This window comes from Cottoperca gobio, chromosome 7 (assembly GCF_900634415.1).
Source record: "Cottoperca gobio chromosome 7, fCotGob3.1, whole genome shotgun sequence".
NCBI lineage: Eukaryota > Metazoa > Chordata > Actinopteri > Perciformes > Bovichtidae > Cottoperca > Cottoperca gobio.
The window spans coordinates 10,217,817-10,233,666 of NC_041361.1; the positions used below are offsets into that span (position 1 = coordinate 10,217,817).

General features: G+C 43.7%; 1 protein-coding gene across 2 annotated transcripts in view; it reads left to right on the forward strand.

Annotated features, from left to right (window-relative positions):
* LOC115010607 (low-density lipoprotein receptor-related protein 1-like) overlaps positions 1 to 15,850 on the forward strand; it is an 81,630-nt gene that overhangs the window by 36,429 nt on the left and 29,351 nt on the right. For both annotated transcript variants that reach the window (XM_029435268.1, XM_029435269.1), the window contains exons 7-32: positions 1,376 to 1,538; positions 2,572 to 2,794; positions 3,676 to 3,865; positions 3,978 to 4,121; positions 4,289 to 4,525; positions 4,689 to 4,869; positions 5,228 to 5,450; positions 5,562 to 5,751; positions 5,852 to 5,974; positions 6,289 to 6,429; positions 6,822 to 6,947; positions 7,232 to 7,348; positions 7,461 to 7,541; positions 7,638 to 7,805; positions 8,923 to 9,105; positions 9,566 to 9,763; positions 9,914 to 10,159; positions 10,361 to 10,558; positions 11,769 to 11,973; positions 12,072 to 12,236; positions 12,498 to 12,742; positions 13,609 to 13,740; positions 14,679 to 14,906; positions 15,011 to 15,185; positions 15,435 to 15,529; positions 15,659 to 15,808. In XM_029435268.1, the coding sequence (XP_029291128.1) occupies positions 1,376 to 1,538; positions 2,572 to 2,794; positions 3,676 to 3,865; positions 3,978 to 4,121; positions 4,289 to 4,525; positions 4,689 to 4,869; positions 5,228 to 5,450; positions 5,562 to 5,751; positions 5,852 to 5,974; positions 6,289 to 6,429; positions 6,822 to 6,947; positions 7,232 to 7,348; positions 7,461 to 7,541; positions 7,638 to 7,805; positions 8,923 to 9,105; positions 9,566 to 9,763; positions 9,914 to 10,159; positions 10,361 to 10,558; positions 11,769 to 11,973; positions 12,072 to 12,236; positions 12,498 to 12,742; positions 13,609 to 13,740; positions 14,679 to 14,906; positions 15,011 to 15,185; positions 15,435 to 15,529; positions 15,659 to 15,808 (4,527 nt within the window). The remainder of the gene's footprint in view (positions 1 to 1,375; positions 1,539 to 2,571; positions 2,795 to 3,675; positions 3,866 to 3,977; positions 4,122 to 4,288; positions 4,526 to 4,688; positions 4,870 to 5,227; positions 5,451 to 5,561; positions 5,752 to 5,851; positions 5,975 to 6,288; positions 6,430 to 6,821; positions 6,948 to 7,231; positions 7,349 to 7,460; positions 7,542 to 7,637; positions 7,806 to 8,922; positions 9,106 to 9,565; positions 9,764 to 9,913; positions 10,160 to 10,360; positions 10,559 to 11,768; positions 11,974 to 12,071; positions 12,237 to 12,497; positions 12,743 to 13,608; positions 13,741 to 14,678; positions 14,907 to 15,010; positions 15,186 to 15,434; positions 15,530 to 15,658; positions 15,809 to 15,850) is intronic.

The following is a 15,850-nucleotide window of genomic DNA, read 5'->3' on the forward strand; positions in this document are numbered from 1 at the left end:
TCTTCAAGTTGATCCCTAAAATGTCAGAGCTTTGTGTGTCATGTTTCTTGGCTGTCATGGAAAAACCCTTGTGCTTGTTTTATTCTTTTACATTTCCGGCTCCTCAAGTACAGATGGGTGGCATAAGTTAAGGAAAAAATAAATGAGTGGAGAACTGAATGCAGATGCCGCCATACATGGCACCAGGGGTCACTGAAAGTTTTACTGCTTATAATAATGATGTGAATCCTATGTTGTGGCCTACACACCAAGAAAATAAGTATCTTTAGACGGTGTGTTCATCCCTCCAGTAGATTCAAGACGAGACATGTCTGAATGTAGAATTCATGCCCATTTATGGATTGATTTAAATTTATGTGACGATTTTTAAAACGCATACAGCGCTGCACTGCAGGCATAAAATACGTTAAAAATCACAGAAAACAAATACACTATAAAGCCCAAAGTCTTATTTCCTTTGCGGTCCTCATTTACGATATTCCTGCTTTACTAAGACACTTTGAGTCTTCAAATGGTCACACGCGTGTATGTTGCTTGTAATCGTAGTTGTTCTTTTTTCATGGCTTGTGTAATAACCCTACCTATTATTGGCTGTTGAAATTTAGCTCGCTCTTTCTGAATAGTAGTCTAAAACTCTGTTTTTATATTAAAAACATTACAAATGTTCGAATATTTATTGTGACACCCAGTACTGTACTTCCTAATTTTGTGAATTGAGCTGTTGAGAAGTGGTGTCTGGTGCGGGGTTTGTCCAACATTTTAGCCTGCTTCCTTCCCTCAAAACATAAGTACTGTTCCCGAATGACTAAAAAAGTTCTTGCACTTCCTGCGGTGGAAACACTTTGTTAGTAGATCAGTGTTGTGTCATGTTGGTTAGTTTACGTGGCTTTGACTTCATAGTCAAAGTCTTCTTCAGTGGGAACGATGCATACTTAAGAATTTCATAATACAGTATATTCTTAGTCTCGAGTCTCCCTCTCTCCTTACAGGAGTGCTGTGTTATTGTTCAAATCCACTTAAAGGTTCAGTTTAGAAAGTGTAGGCCTCACCTTTCACTCTTTGTCTGTCACTTTTTGTGTTTTTTTCCCTCCCCGTGCCCTGCTTGCCTTAATCTTTAAGTGAAGTGCTGGTAATGGACAACCTGTTGGACCCAGCATTGCAGGAAAATGACAGAAGCTCATTAATTCAGTGCTATTATTTTGTTTTTCAAGTGTGTGTGTGGGCACTCTTGAGGAGAGGGTCATGGCATCATAAAGTGAGAGGTTTTTGAAATGAGGCTGGTATATGACTAAGAGTTATGACTGTACTTCCATGAAGCTTTGTTTTTTGAAAATGGTTCTGTTCTCTCTCCTCTTCTCTCCTCTGCATCCCTCAGATGTGGAGCAGATGGCTATCGACTGGCTGACCGGAAACTTCTACTTTGTGGATGACGTGGACGACCGGGTGTTTGTCTGCAACAAGAACGGCCAGACATGCGTGACCCTGCTGGACCAAGAGCTGTACAACCCTAAAGGCATCGCCTTGGACCCGGCCATGGGGTTTGTTCTTCCCTCCACTCTTCTTGATCTAACAATAGCCTCAGTACTGTTTTAGCAACACTTGAGAGGAAAATGCTGTCTTATGTTCAGATGACCTGCTGACGAAGCAGCCGGTCAAATTCAAAGCACTTCCTCCAGAAGTAAACCTAGACGGATACTTTTGCACCACATTAACACTTGCATGTTGGCTGTTTCTGGTTCCTGATACTGACCAGCTGGTATCTGACATGGTTCCCTTTTTCTAAAGTATCACTTCTCTCTTTTTATTCTTCTGGAAATGGTCTGGTTGTGGTCAATAGTGTGTAATGTCAAGCCAAATTGATACATGAAGTCAAATAGCAGTCATCCAATTTTTTTTAAAGTGGCAGTAGAAAACTTTCAATCCGCCCCCTCCCCTGTGTTTCCAAGTGCTATCATTGTTGGCACAGCTGTTGCTGTTTTGACAACCGGATCTCTTTCCGTTTTCCTTAGTGCCTACAACTAGCTACACATTTAGCTTATCCAGACCATCAGGGAAAAAGCAAGAAATATATTCAAATATAATATATTGTACGTCATTCTCAATGCTGCTCAGAGTAATCACAGTCCACGGCTCCTCTGCCAACATCACAGGGTCTTTCCCTCTCTTCTTCAGACAGTCTCTCCCTCGCTGCAACTGACCATAGACTCTATAAGCTTTATGTAAATGAAGGTGTGATGACGTCCCCAATATGCGAATGAGCGTATGACGTCAAGCTAGTGCTGGCTAGTGCTAGCTAGCTTCATTGGAAAAGAGTTTACAACACTGCACACAGTACACAGCATTTTGATACACAGAATTGTATAGGGAAAGGGATCCCTTTAGGCCACCAATCTAAATGCAAATGATGTCATTATTCTATAAACTTTACATTGGGAAATTAACATTTACTTCATAATGATAAGTTAAATCAATATTGCCACTTTAAGTCAATAATGTCCTCATTGATGAAATTCCCTCTCTTACCATTACTGAACCCCCCCTTTTGTTTTTGCTTCTCATCTTCTGCTACAGCAAAGTGTTCTTCACAGACTATGGGTCTACGCCGAGGGTGGAACGTTGTGACATGGATGGCCAGAACCGCACTAAGCTGGTGGACAGTAAGATTGTCTTCCCCCATGGTATCACACTGGACCTGGTCAACCGGTTGGTGTACTGGGCTGATGCCTACCTGGACTACATCGAAGTGGTCGACTACGAGGGAAAGAACCGACACACCATCATCCAGGGCCTGCTGGTGAGGAGGATGTTTGAAGGATAGTTGGATGTCAAAATATCAACTACACCCAAACGTACACAGAGATGCAGTCAAGAATATAGATTTTTGATTGTTCAGGCTTCTTTTTAAAGGTTAAACCAAACGGCTATAGTCCAGAGTCCCTACTGACTTTTCAGTCTTCCCTGTGATAAAACAAAACATCTGTTTTCCAAATCTGTATCATCATTGATTTAATATCAACTTTATAGGCAGTTCGGTTTTCCAGTTGTCTCCTAATATCAAGACAAAGAGAGCCCGCCTCTCCTGGGGATAAGTCCATTTTATTGCCTTGATTGATATTACTTAAGGAGTGTGTGATTTTCCTGGCTAGTGCCTCTCTAAACATATTAGTCTGGCCCTAGCGAAGCTTGGCTCAAACTTAAAGTGGAGTAATGATCTTAATGAAATCAGGACTGCAGTGATGGTGCATGTGAGAGAGGTGGGGGAGGTAATATGATCCCAACCCATACATCTTTATGACAGTCGAAGAGAGCTGCACAGACTAGACCCTTATAAAAGTAAAACCGCTCTCTGTTTAACAGCAGAAGGGAAGTGGAGCCATTATGCTGCGCTGTGCCAAGTTTACACAAACTCTCTCTCTTTGTCTCTCGGTCTTTCTCTGTTTGTCTCTCAGGTTTTTTCACATTTTAAGAACCTGTCAAAAATGTTTTATACTGATAAAAGGTTTCTTACGAAAGTTTCATTATGCAGGATTTGCCAGACAGCGTTCAAGATAAATAAATGTGTACACAAACAATATCACAAAATCCATTAGTTATGCACCACAAGCTACTGAGAACATCAGCGTTTTCAATCCTTTTTTTTTAATTTTGCTGCTTTATTGTCTCATTGTATTTCAGATTGAGCACCTGTACGGGCTGACAGTATTTGAGAACTATCTGTATGCCACCAACTCGGACGAAGGTAACCTCAACCCCAAGACCAGTGTTATCCGAGTGAACCGCTTCAACAACACCGACTTCCATGTGGTGACGCGCGTCGACCGGGGAGCCGCACTGCATGTGTACCACCAGCGGCGCCAACCTCAAGGTACTCATTAAAGAAGGCACTTCGCTTGACTGCTAACTCCCTTGATCCATGTCCATTGATAACAGTTACCATAACATGATTGTTGGTTTTGTACCCCTCTCTCCTGGCTTAGTGCGCAGCAATGCATGTGCCCTGGATCAGTTCGGGAAAGCTGGAGGTTGCTCTGACATCTGTCTGCTGAGCAACAGCCACAAAACCCGTACGTGCCGTTGTCGCTCTGGATTCAGCCTTGGCAGCGATGGAAAGTCCTGCAAGAGTAAGTATCAAGACTGAGGAAAAAATGTATTTAGACAAATATAAACCCCTTCCCATTAGTTAGTAACGATTGATGATCGCAATGAAGTAATGTTGGTTACCAAATTGCTGGCAGGATTAATGACGGTTAGTCATTGAGAATGTGGTTTTTTTTTTCTACTTCTGCAGAACCAGACCATGAGTTGTTTTTGGTGTACGGTAAGGGTCGTCCTGGAATCATCAGGGGCATGGACATGAACGCTAAAGTGCCTGATGAGTACATGATTCCCATTGAGAACCTAATGAACCCCCGAGCTCTGGATTTCCACGCCGCTAGTGAATACATCTACTTTGCTGATGCCACAAGCTACATTATTGGCCGGCAGAAGATAGACGGCACAGAGAGAGACACCATACTAAAGGAAGGTAAGAATAAAATGATTTTATTTCTACTCTCTCACCAAATCCTGGAATTTAGGGAAGAATTCAGGTTATTCCATATCATTTTCACTTTAATCTCTTTATACTCTTTTCTGAATTGGCCAGCTAATAGTTTCTTTTTCACACCGGGTTCTTTCGCTTATCGCAGGTATTCACACAGTAGAGGGGATAGCAGTAGACTGGATGGGAGGTAATCTCTACTGGACAGATGATGGGCCTAAGAAGACTATCAGCGTTGCCAGGCTGGAGAAGGCTTCTCAGACCCGCAAGACTCTCATTGAGGGAAAGATGAGCCACCCTCGTGCAATTGTGGTGGACCCCCAGCATGGGTGAGACACTGGAGGGGAGGGGATTGTTATTTTAATAGCTATTCTTTTCTCATAAATGCTATGTTGAAGTTCTTAACCCAGATATAATGTTTGGGTGAAGCAGCATTCAACCTGTGTGCCAGTGCAGTACTTCTAATGTAGTGGGAGAGGATGGTCTGAGGGTTTGTTACTTGTGTGTGTGTGTGTGTGTGTGTGTGTGTGTGTGTGGATGAGTTTTCAAGGGATTTTTGGATACTCTCTCCTTTTTTGTTTTGTCTTTTTCGTGGGATGATCTGACAAAAGACATCAAAGCTACATTTTGACGGCTCTAGCTCTCACAGAATTGTCTTATCTCACACGGCTTTTAAACGTCTCCCAGATGGATGTACTGGACTGACTGGGAGGAGGACCCCACAGAGAGCAACAGAGGGAAGATCAAGAAAGCTTGGATGGATGGTTCCCACCACCAAGTTTTCCTGACCAGCAAGACGGTGCTGTGGCCTAATGGCTTGAGTCTGGACATTCCCCAGGGCATCCTGTACTGGGTGGATGCTTATTACGACCGTATTGAGTTGGTGTACCTCAACACCACTGAGCGAAAGGTTGGTAATGCTCAGGGAATATATTTAGACTGTGGCGTTTAAATATCAGTTTCAGTTTGTTGGAACACAGGTAATATTTATCTAACCTCTATCTCTTTCCTGATTTATCAGGTGGTGTATGAGGGGCAGGAGCTTAACCACGCCTTCGGCTTATGTCATTACAAACAATTTCTTTTTTGGAATGAGTACCGTGGCGGTAGCATCTACAAACTGGACCAAGTCACTAAGACAGTCACCCTACTCCGGAACGAGAGGCCACCCATCTTTGAGATCAGAGTGTATGATGCACACCAGCAGCAAGGTATATCTCTCTTCTAATCATTCTCACCTCAGGACTTGCTAATAAATAAAATACAATGATTATATTCTACCTTTTCTTCTTGGTTTGTATTTTCTTGTAGGCTCCAATACGTGTCGGGTTAACAATGGTGGCTGTAGCAGTCTGTGCCTGGCTATTCCTGACGGCAGGTCCTGTGGCTGTGCTGACGATCAAATCCTGGATGTCGATAATGTCACCTGCAAAGGTACTTAGCAGCTTCACCAGTAGAAAGGTTTCACCAAAGATCAATGAGGAGGGTTAAGGAAAATTCATTACTCAGCAGGATTTGAGGCTGTTTAAGAATTCTAGGCAGCACTTTCCATTTGCATGCTATACTATACTACACTTCGCCAAATCTGGAGAGAAGTAAAAAAAAAAAAGTCCTCCAACAATATTTTTGCGACTATAAGAGAGATAAAAGCTGACCTAGACCTCACCAAGGCTTTGTTTTGTTTTGGTACTCGGCTCTGGTCTCACTGGCCCATCTGTTTCTCCTCCTTCCCCTGATCTCATCTCTAGCCAACCCCTCCTACGTGCCTCCACCCCAGTGCCAGCCCGGGGAGTTTGCCTGCAAGAACAACCGCTGCATCCAAGAGCGATGGAAGTGTGATGGGGATAACGATTGTCTGGACAACAGTGACGAGGCCCCTGAGCTCTGCCGTAAGTGTGCCGCGTCATTGTCATGGTTACAACAGCAACACATAGATACACAAAATATCGGTTTAAGGGCCTTTAGCTAACGAAAAGTGACGGAGCACAAACTACATTTTCCAAGATTGTCTCTTTCCATGCTGCCTAATATGAATGTAATTTCACTGGCCAGCTTTCCCCTTTGTCAGGCAATAGTGAGGACCAGGGACTCATATGTGTCTTGGATGTTGTTTCTATTTTTTAAAACTTAATTTAAAGTGACATATTAAAAGGGTGAGGATTATTTAGCAGGCTGTGTAGTATATTAAACACAGAACGCTTTGATAAACCAGGTAGCTTGTTGTTGAAATAGAAATTAAAACAAGTTTTGAAATAGAAGTGTTACTGTTTTGTTTTCCCAGACCAGCACACCTGCCCAGCGGACCGATTCAAATGCCAGAACAACCGCTGTATCCCCCTGCGATGGCTGTGTGATGGCGACAATGACTGCGGCAATGATGAAGATGAATCCAACACCACCTGCTCTGGTATATAGAAACCTAGAGGTCTTTGTAGTTTAGAGAGCATTACAGTTTTTCAATTTGGCTTTTGGTTTGTAAGATCCAAGATTTGATTTGGCGATAATTGATTTGATCAACAATTTTGAATTTGAGTATTTCAAACACAGTTATCATTAGTTAATAATTATATGAATGTGAAGAAGCATCTATGTTGAGGTTAAGAGAGAAATTACAAAGAAATTAGTTAGTTAAATGTTGAGACAGGGATATTGCAAGAGGGACCTTTTTATAACACCTTGTTCCTCTGCCAGCTCGCACATGCCCACCAAATCAGTACCCTTGTGCCAGTGGCCGCTGCATCCCTATCTCCTGGACATGTGACCTGGATGACGACTGTGGAGACCGCTCAGATGAACCAGACTCCTGTGGTGAGTCTTAACTAACACTTGTTGTTGCTTTTCCTCAAATGGCACGTGTTTTATGTTTAAGATGACAAATATTCTTATGATTTTTACATATTCTCTCCTGTCCCCTCTTCAGCCTACCCAACCTGCTTCCCTCTGACTCAGTTCACCTGTGCCAATGGCCGCTGCATCAACATCAACTGGCGCTGTGATAACGGTAATCATCTTCTTAGACTTCCCTCAACTTCTGTGAATCTGCATTTTAAAATAACCCAATAACCGAAAATGAAATCTTTTATGTGCTCATGTACAGACAATGACTGTGGGGATAACAGTGATGAAGCAGGCTGCAGCCATTCCTGCTCCAGTGTCCAGTTTAAATGTAACAGTGGCCGCTGCATCCCAGAATACTGGACGTGTGACGGCGACAATGACTGTGGAGACTACAGTGATGAGACTCATGCCAACTGTACCAACCAGGGTAAAGTGCAATTAATGTGTGTACCAAACTGAAAAAGCTCTGCTCAAAGAATTGCTTTTTTACGACTTTTGCCAGCTGTATCCGAGTCAAGCTCTCATCACAATACGTATTGTATTTCACTGTGTTTACATGTGGCTGTTTGCAAGAGGTTGTCACAGTGAAAACGAGATCATTTTCCTCTCCGTTCCGGTTCCTCTGCATGTCCCTGCCTGCCCTCTGGCTTCTACTTATCACTTACAGCAAATCCTCTCTGTTGCTCTGTTCAGGATGTGATAATGTTTTGTGGTTAGATAACAATTAACCTCTTTCATGGGCTTGTGCAAATGGCACAGATGTTTTGACTCTGCCAGTGATATGGATATACATCTTTAGAGTTTTAAAATAGCTGGTGGCCACGCTTGGCTAATTTGCAACATTGATGCAGCATCATTGCACTATGTGTTGCACTCTTTCTTCAGCCCGTCTAGAAACATACGCACTTGTGTGTTCTGATGTTGTGTGTACTGTCTGATACATGCAGAAATGCAGCCAACTGCTGTCAAGTCCCAGCATGCAAACACGGCGCCCAGCGTGACCTGTTGGTCTAATGAGCAGTGTGTGTGTGTGTGTGTTTGTGGGCTCTCTTGCCATCTGGAAGTCATTAGCTGAAATAAAAAAGCAATACTATTGCCTTCCCCTTCTGTATATTGTAGTCTTGTGCTGAAAGGTCCCAGGACCATTTCCTGCTTAAGCTGTGCCAAGTGCTGACCTTTGCCATGAGGGGATGTCATTGTGCCACTTCCTCATTGGTGCCTTTAATCTGCCTGTGACATCAGTCCGTGAGCTGTGTGTGTCATTGTTGTTTGACTTGGCTCAGTCAGGTTGTTAACCCAGCGTCCCGGCATACCTACACATTAATAATGACTAGCATGGCCTATTCTTTGTTCTCTCCATTTATGGCCAAGTGTGTGTGTGGTCTGTGCAAGTGTAATTTTCCGTTTGTGATTCCGGTCTAGTTATTTTTTAGTTGCTGACTTTTTTACTGGTATTTTATTACTCCTTTGACGTTGGATAAACGGCACACTGCATCTTTTTTGTTGGCTAACTATCACACTTTGTCCTGCCGTTTTCTCTCCAGCTACCCGTCCTCCAGGCGGCTGCCATGTAGACGAGTTCCAGTGTCGGATGGATGGCCTGTGCATTCCCATGCGCTGGCGCTGTGACGGGGACACAGACTGTATGGACCAGAGTGATGAGAACAACTGTGAGGGTGTGACCCACATGTGTGACCCAGCAGTCAAGTTTAGCTGCAGGGACTCTGGTGAGGATGCTTTCAGCTGGCTTAAGTACCAGATGTTTAAGGCGATGAACATTTAAAAAAATAATGTTTTTATTCTTTGACATATGAGGATAAATGAATGAAAGAGTAAGTGCATGGTCACAACAGAAACTGGCAGTCGAAAATATATTTGTACATCCATCATAAACTTGGATGGTACAAGCTTTCTCTGTTTTGGACTCTCCAGTTCTCTCCATTCTATCAAAGGTCAGCACTCAAGATGATTTGCCAATGGTTAACGGCTCAGTATTACAGTTCACCAAAAGTTGAATTCACTTTACCTTCCTGAGCAAATCCACTGATTGCAGTAATTTCAATGGAATGAACAGATTGTTGGTATAAATGCAGGCGTCACCAAACTCTTAACCTATCTTAAGCCGATCACTATGAATATTTTTAGAAACCACACAAGCTGAAAATGTATATTTTGTGGTCTTGACAGCTCGCTGCATCAGCAAGGCCTGGGTGTGTGATGGCGACAGTGACTGTGAGGACAACTCTGATGAGGACAACTGCGAGGCGTTGGTGTGCAAGTTGTCTCACCACATGTGTGCCACCAACGACTCCATCTGTCTGCCTGCTGAGAAGCTGTGTGACGGCACTGACGATTGTCCGGACGGCTCTGACGAGAAACTTTGTGGTAAAATATACTTTACACACAAAAGCCTTTTTACATAAACCGCAACTTGAAAATGTGTTGAGCACCTGATTCTTTTCTCCTGTACCTTCCATATTGAGAAGAAAGACACACAAATAGAGTCCTACGCTTTCATCTGTTTCTTGCCTGCAGACTTGTGCTCATTAGACAACGGTGGCTGCAGCCACAACTGCAGCATCATTCCTGGGGAGGGCTTCATGTGCTCATGTCCCCTGGGCATGGAGCTGGGAGCCGACAACAAGACCTGCCAGATCCAGAGCTTCTGTGCCAAACACCTCAAGTGTAGCCAGAAGTGCGAGCAGGAGAAATCCAGTGTCAAGTGCTCCTGCTACGAGGGCTGGGAGCTGGAGTCTGACATGGAGAGCTGCAAAAGCACTGGTAAGAAAAACGTTTGGCTTCAGATTGAGAGCAAAACCATTTGTGTTTGCTTAATAGGCTCTATGACACTGATTCTACTGTACGTATATACAGTATTTAATGAATCATGGTGTTGAAGATATTTTTGTTTCTAGAAAGTTAGCAGCTTCTAAGATGAGATTTACACTAACAATTTTCCGGCTACAACTTATTTGCCCTCAGATCCCTTCAAGCCTTTCATCATCTTCTCCAACCGCCATGAGATCAGAAGGATTGAGCTTAACAAGGGGGAGTTTAACGTGCTGGTACCAGGTCTGAGGAACACCATCGCCCTGGACTTCCACCTCAATGAGAGCACCCTGTACTGGACTGATGTCGTCGAGGACAAGATCTACCGTGGGAAACTGTCTGATAATGGAGGTAAAGCAACCAGTTAGCTACAGATTTCTGTAATTTTTAGGTTATGCAGAAAGATACATGGGGTGGTGGAATAAAAAGCCACTTATAACAGTGTAATTTACATAGTAATAGGTTCATTTTTCAGTGTCATCATTTTGTAATGAAAATAGAAATAGTAAAGTGGATTGCTCCTTCAGAGATGACAAATGCTATTTGTGCTTTTGACTGAGCATTTCTCTAAAATGTACTTCCGCTGAGCACTCTCTAAAAAAAACATTTGGCTCTGGGAAATTAAAGAGTCTGTGGTCAGCAGCGGCGGTCTGTGACCCTGAATAAATGGCCAGGTCATGGTCGGCCTTTCCTGCTCCAAAACCCCAGGTCTCCTTGCCAATCAAGGTTGTGTTCCCAGCACAGCACTTAGGGGGCACACGGAAGGCTTTGTCTCTTCCCATTTGTCTCAGTACTTGATGTGCGTGACTGCAGCCAGAACACTGATGTAGCGTAGGAGGCAAACACACTGCAGTTCCAGTTCCCAGCCCTCCAAACTTCACCATAAAAACAGGACTCCTGAGCAGAGACATTGTGACCATATCATAGATCAGCTCCTGCTGCTTGTTATTGAAGCCATTTCAGAATCGCACACAAGTTGTTGGCATACGCTGTGTAGTGCACACAGCTCAACAAAGACACCCTAACCCACACATGCACACAAAAAGGCAGCCATAACTCCAGCATTCCTTTAAGCAAACTGTGAAGAAGGCCTATCCCTCTCCCTCTAATTACTACTGGAAGGCCTTGTGAAGAACTTGTCTGATCGTCCTCAGCCAGAGATGATCACACATTTTGGTTTGCACTTAGTCTGCCTGAGAGCCCGTTATTTCTGGCAAAGAATAAATGGAGTGGGAGATCTGGTGTTGCATGTTTGTTTTCTTAGAAGTAGGGCAGTGGGGTTGGGAAGATGGCGTTGGAGCCTAACTGAAAAATGTATTGTGTGTTAGGGTTCTTATTTTTTATTGCAGTGAAGCACATGTGCTGGCTGGAGATTTGCTCTCCTCTGTGATAGTGACATAAGCCAAGCTATTACACTAAATTAGCTGAATTACAACATTAAAATGCTATTAGATTCTACAAAAGCTCCCTTTTTCAGCTTGCTATTCAGTTGTCAAATGCATAAAAAAAGAGCCAAACACTCCTAGTTTTAAGTCCCTCTTTCTCTGTGTGTCCCTTTCAGCCCTGACTAGTTTTGAGGTGGTGATCCAGTATGGACTGGCTACTCCGGAGGGCCTGGCTGTGGACTGGATTGCTGGAAACATCTACTGGGTGGAGAGCAATCTTGACCAGATAGAGGTAGCCAAACTGGATGGGACAATGAGAACCACCCTGCTGGCTGGGGAGGTGGAGCACCCAAGGGCCATAGCCCTCGACCCTCGTGACGGGTAAAAAGCATATATCTAGGGATTCTGAAGCTGTAACCACCCTTTTAAAATACATCTGTGAAAATCCCTCCTCACATTGATTTGTTTTTGGTTGGCAGTATTCTATTTTGGACGGACTGGGATGCCAGTCTTCCAAGGATTGAGGCAGCATCTATGAGCGGTGAAGGCAGACGCACCATCCACAAGGAAACTGGCAGTGGTGGCTGGCCCAACGGACTCACTGTGGACTACATGGAAAGACGCATTGTCTGGATTGATGCCAGGTAGCATTTGCCAGTAGCCTCTGAATACAGAGTGCTCTCCTTGCACTGCATCCACCCACTCACTCATTACATCACCCACTCGCTCAGTCTTTGTTTTTGTTGCTTGCCATTATTTTCTTTTTAATAAACATGCAGATGTGCTTTGCTTATGTAATGTGAGACACACATGACACAGACTTGTAACATGAGCAACATGCATACACTTAAGATGATGCCCATAATATGAAAATATTATACATCTTTGCCTTAATCCTCCTCCAGGTCAGACGCTATCTACTCTGCTATGTACGACGGTTCCGGGCTGATTGAAGTGTTGCGGGGTCATGAGTATTTGTCCCACCCCTTTGCTGTCACCATGTATGGAGGCGAGGTCTACTGGACTGACTGGAGGACTAACACTCTGGCCAAAGCCAACAAATGGACAGGACACAACGTCACCGTAGTCCAGCGCACCAACACACAGCCCTTTGACTTGCAGGTCTATCACCCGTCCAGACAGCCCCAGGGTAGGTTGCACTCTAAATGGATATGCATAAACGATCAAAGAGAAACACACACTCACAGAGAGACAGAGAGCGAGACAGAGAGCGAGACAGAGAGCGAGACAGAGAGCGAGACAGAGAGCGAGACAGAGAGCGAGAGAGACAGAGAGAGAGAGTGCCTCCATATCTCAGAATCACCCCCGCCTGTCACTGTGGCTGACTGAGTTTGGATTTAACTCAAAGGAGAACGAGCTCACAGTTCATTGCTGACCGTGTTGATTCACGACTCCTATTCTACAAAGACAGCTGACCTTTCAGAACTGCGAGACGTGTTGTCTCCTCACACCGGCAGCAGTTTGGACACCTCCTGCTGCCTTGTTGATCAAAAAGTCACCTCACTGTTTGGCATTTCCCACCGGCTGGGTAGGAAATAAAACCCTCCTCCTGAGACTTAAATGTCATGTGTTGATCTCACAGGCGCACATGATTGACAAAAAGTTGTGCAGTATTCTGACACCTTTAGTAGCCAATGGTTATGGGATCCCAAGGCTGTGTGGCCAGCAGAGAGTCACTTAGTCTTGTAATGAGAGGCAATGGTTGATTGACAGCTGTAACTAATGCCAATGACAGTGATGAGGCAACAAGCGGAGTTGATAGGTCTGGCAGACAGTCTTTTTCTGATAGAGAGGTCCATTACATTCCTCAGTGATACTCTGGAAATAGCATCTCTCACTGAACTATTGGCTTAGTCTGATGCCTCTTGTATGTATTTTTTTATTTAAAGATGATTTTGGAAATGTATACATGTTATCTGCAGTGGGAGCCTTAAAGGAAATACATCCCCTTTTGTCTTTCTCTTTCACCACATTCCATCTTTTTCTTTCTTTCAGCTCCTAACCCGTGTGCCACCAGCGATGGTAAAGGCCCTTGCTCCCACCTCTGTCTCATCAACTTCAACCAGACCTTCTCCTGTGCCTGTCCTCACCTCATGAAGCTCCAGCCTGACAAACGCACCTGCAAAGGTAAGGGCAGATACTCACAAACACCTACAGATTTTTTCTCCTACTTTAAAACAAAACATCAGACCTAGTGTGTGTGCGCATGCAAAGCTGTCATATATAATCCATGTTACCAAGGTGCAAGAGACAGGCTCTTTGTTTGCATTAATCTTTTCTCACGACTGCTATGGTGTGCTCAGCTCACGACTGTGACATCAACGTCATTAGCTGTCATCTCTTATAACAGAAGATCTAATTACTACTCCTCTGTTTGCGCCACACGGCCTTCTTCACTCTCAATTCCATTTCATTTCATATAAAAGACTGTCACAAATGATGTGCTGTGTGATTTCATGACGGGTTCATGATGGTTTGGAGGGGTAGCTGTGGGAATATGTATGCAAGTGTGTCTGTCTAAATGTTAAGCATTCTACAGAACAATCCTCATCTCAGATATAAAGATAATTGGATTAGAGGGCATCTGATGCATTCCCATTCAACACAGGAATTTTCAGGGTGCTAAGCAGAGTCTCAGCCAAACTGAACTCGACACATTCACCTCTTAAAATGAGTTGAAGCTGCATGGATCTTTGACCGAGACGGAGTTATATGTGGGACGTAATCGAGCCTCGACGAGGGCAACATGCTACTGATTGGTCAGTTTGACCCTCTTGAGCCTAAACTTTTAATCACAGTGTGCTTAAAAGACTAAAGATGGGACAAACCTGAGCACGAGAACATGGGTTTCTATACAGAGAAGTCTTTGTTCCTAACATTGAAAGTGTGATCATGTGAGAAATGTCTAGATTTAAGCAACAGCTGCCTTACTTTTTATATATACTTCCTTTCTAACTTCACCCGTCCCATCATTTGTATAAAAATATGAAATCCTTTATAAAAATGCAAAAGAAGGGATTCATATCTTTCTTATTCTCAGTACATGTTTTTTTCCTTCTTCCCAGAGTCCCGCAAGTTCCTTCTATATGCTCGTCAAATTGAAATCCGGGGTGTAGACATTGACAACCCCTACTACAACTACATCATCTCCTTCACTGTGCCGGACATAGACAACGTGACAGTGGTGGACTATGACGCCGTGGAGCATCGTATCTACTGGTCAGATGTCCGAACACAGACAATCAAGAGAGCTTTCATTAATGGCACAGGGGTGGAGACTGTTGTGTCTGCTGGTGAGAACGATTAGGGGAATATCTATAATTCCAATGTTTTTAATCTCTTTCTGAACTTTTCATTAAACCCTAACCTTTTCTATTGTGGTTGTTACATTTACCAGACCTTCCTAACGCTCACGGGCTGGCAGTAGACTGGGTGTCCAGAAACCTCTTCTGGACCAGCTATGATGCCAATAAGAAGCAGATCAATGTGGCCAGACTGGATGGATCTTTTAAAAATGCTGTCATCCAGGGCTTAGACAAGCCCCACTGTCTGGTGGTGCATCCTCTACTGGGGTGAGTGTTGTCCCCAGTCACTCAATAAATTCAAGAGCATTTGCTGCCTATGTGCTTTACAACAATACATTTTGATGAAGGTTTTTGAGGTACACCTGTTTTTCCGGGCTGCTTCTTCTGTCTTGGACTACTAGTTTTTCCTCATGTGATGTTCCTCTTGTGTCTCCTACCGGGATGCTTCTTTCGTAGAACATTGCCCTGCTTCAGAAAATAAATTTCATGTCACATAATGTAAATATCCCTCCTCAGAAAGCTGTACTGGACTGATGGTGACAACATTAGCATGGCTAACATGGATGGTAGCAACAGCACCTTACTTTTCACCGATCAAAAAGGACCCGTAGGTGAGCAGATGTACCCCCTACTGCGAAAAAATAACTGTCTGCGAAATAATACTGGGTCTCTATTTAACTCTCCGGGGTAAAAGCACAGATTAAGCATATTATAATAGCATCATTATTCTTTCCACTCAGGCCTCTCTATTGACTATGAAAAAGAGCAGCTCTACTGGATCAGCTCTGGAAACGGCACCATTAACCGTTGTCAGCTGGATGGGACTAAACTGGAGATCCTGGAGGGTGTTAAAGGCAAACTTACCAAGGCTACTGCTCTGGCTATTATGGGTAAGATGACAAAGAGGATATTTCAAATGTATCTTGTCTGTT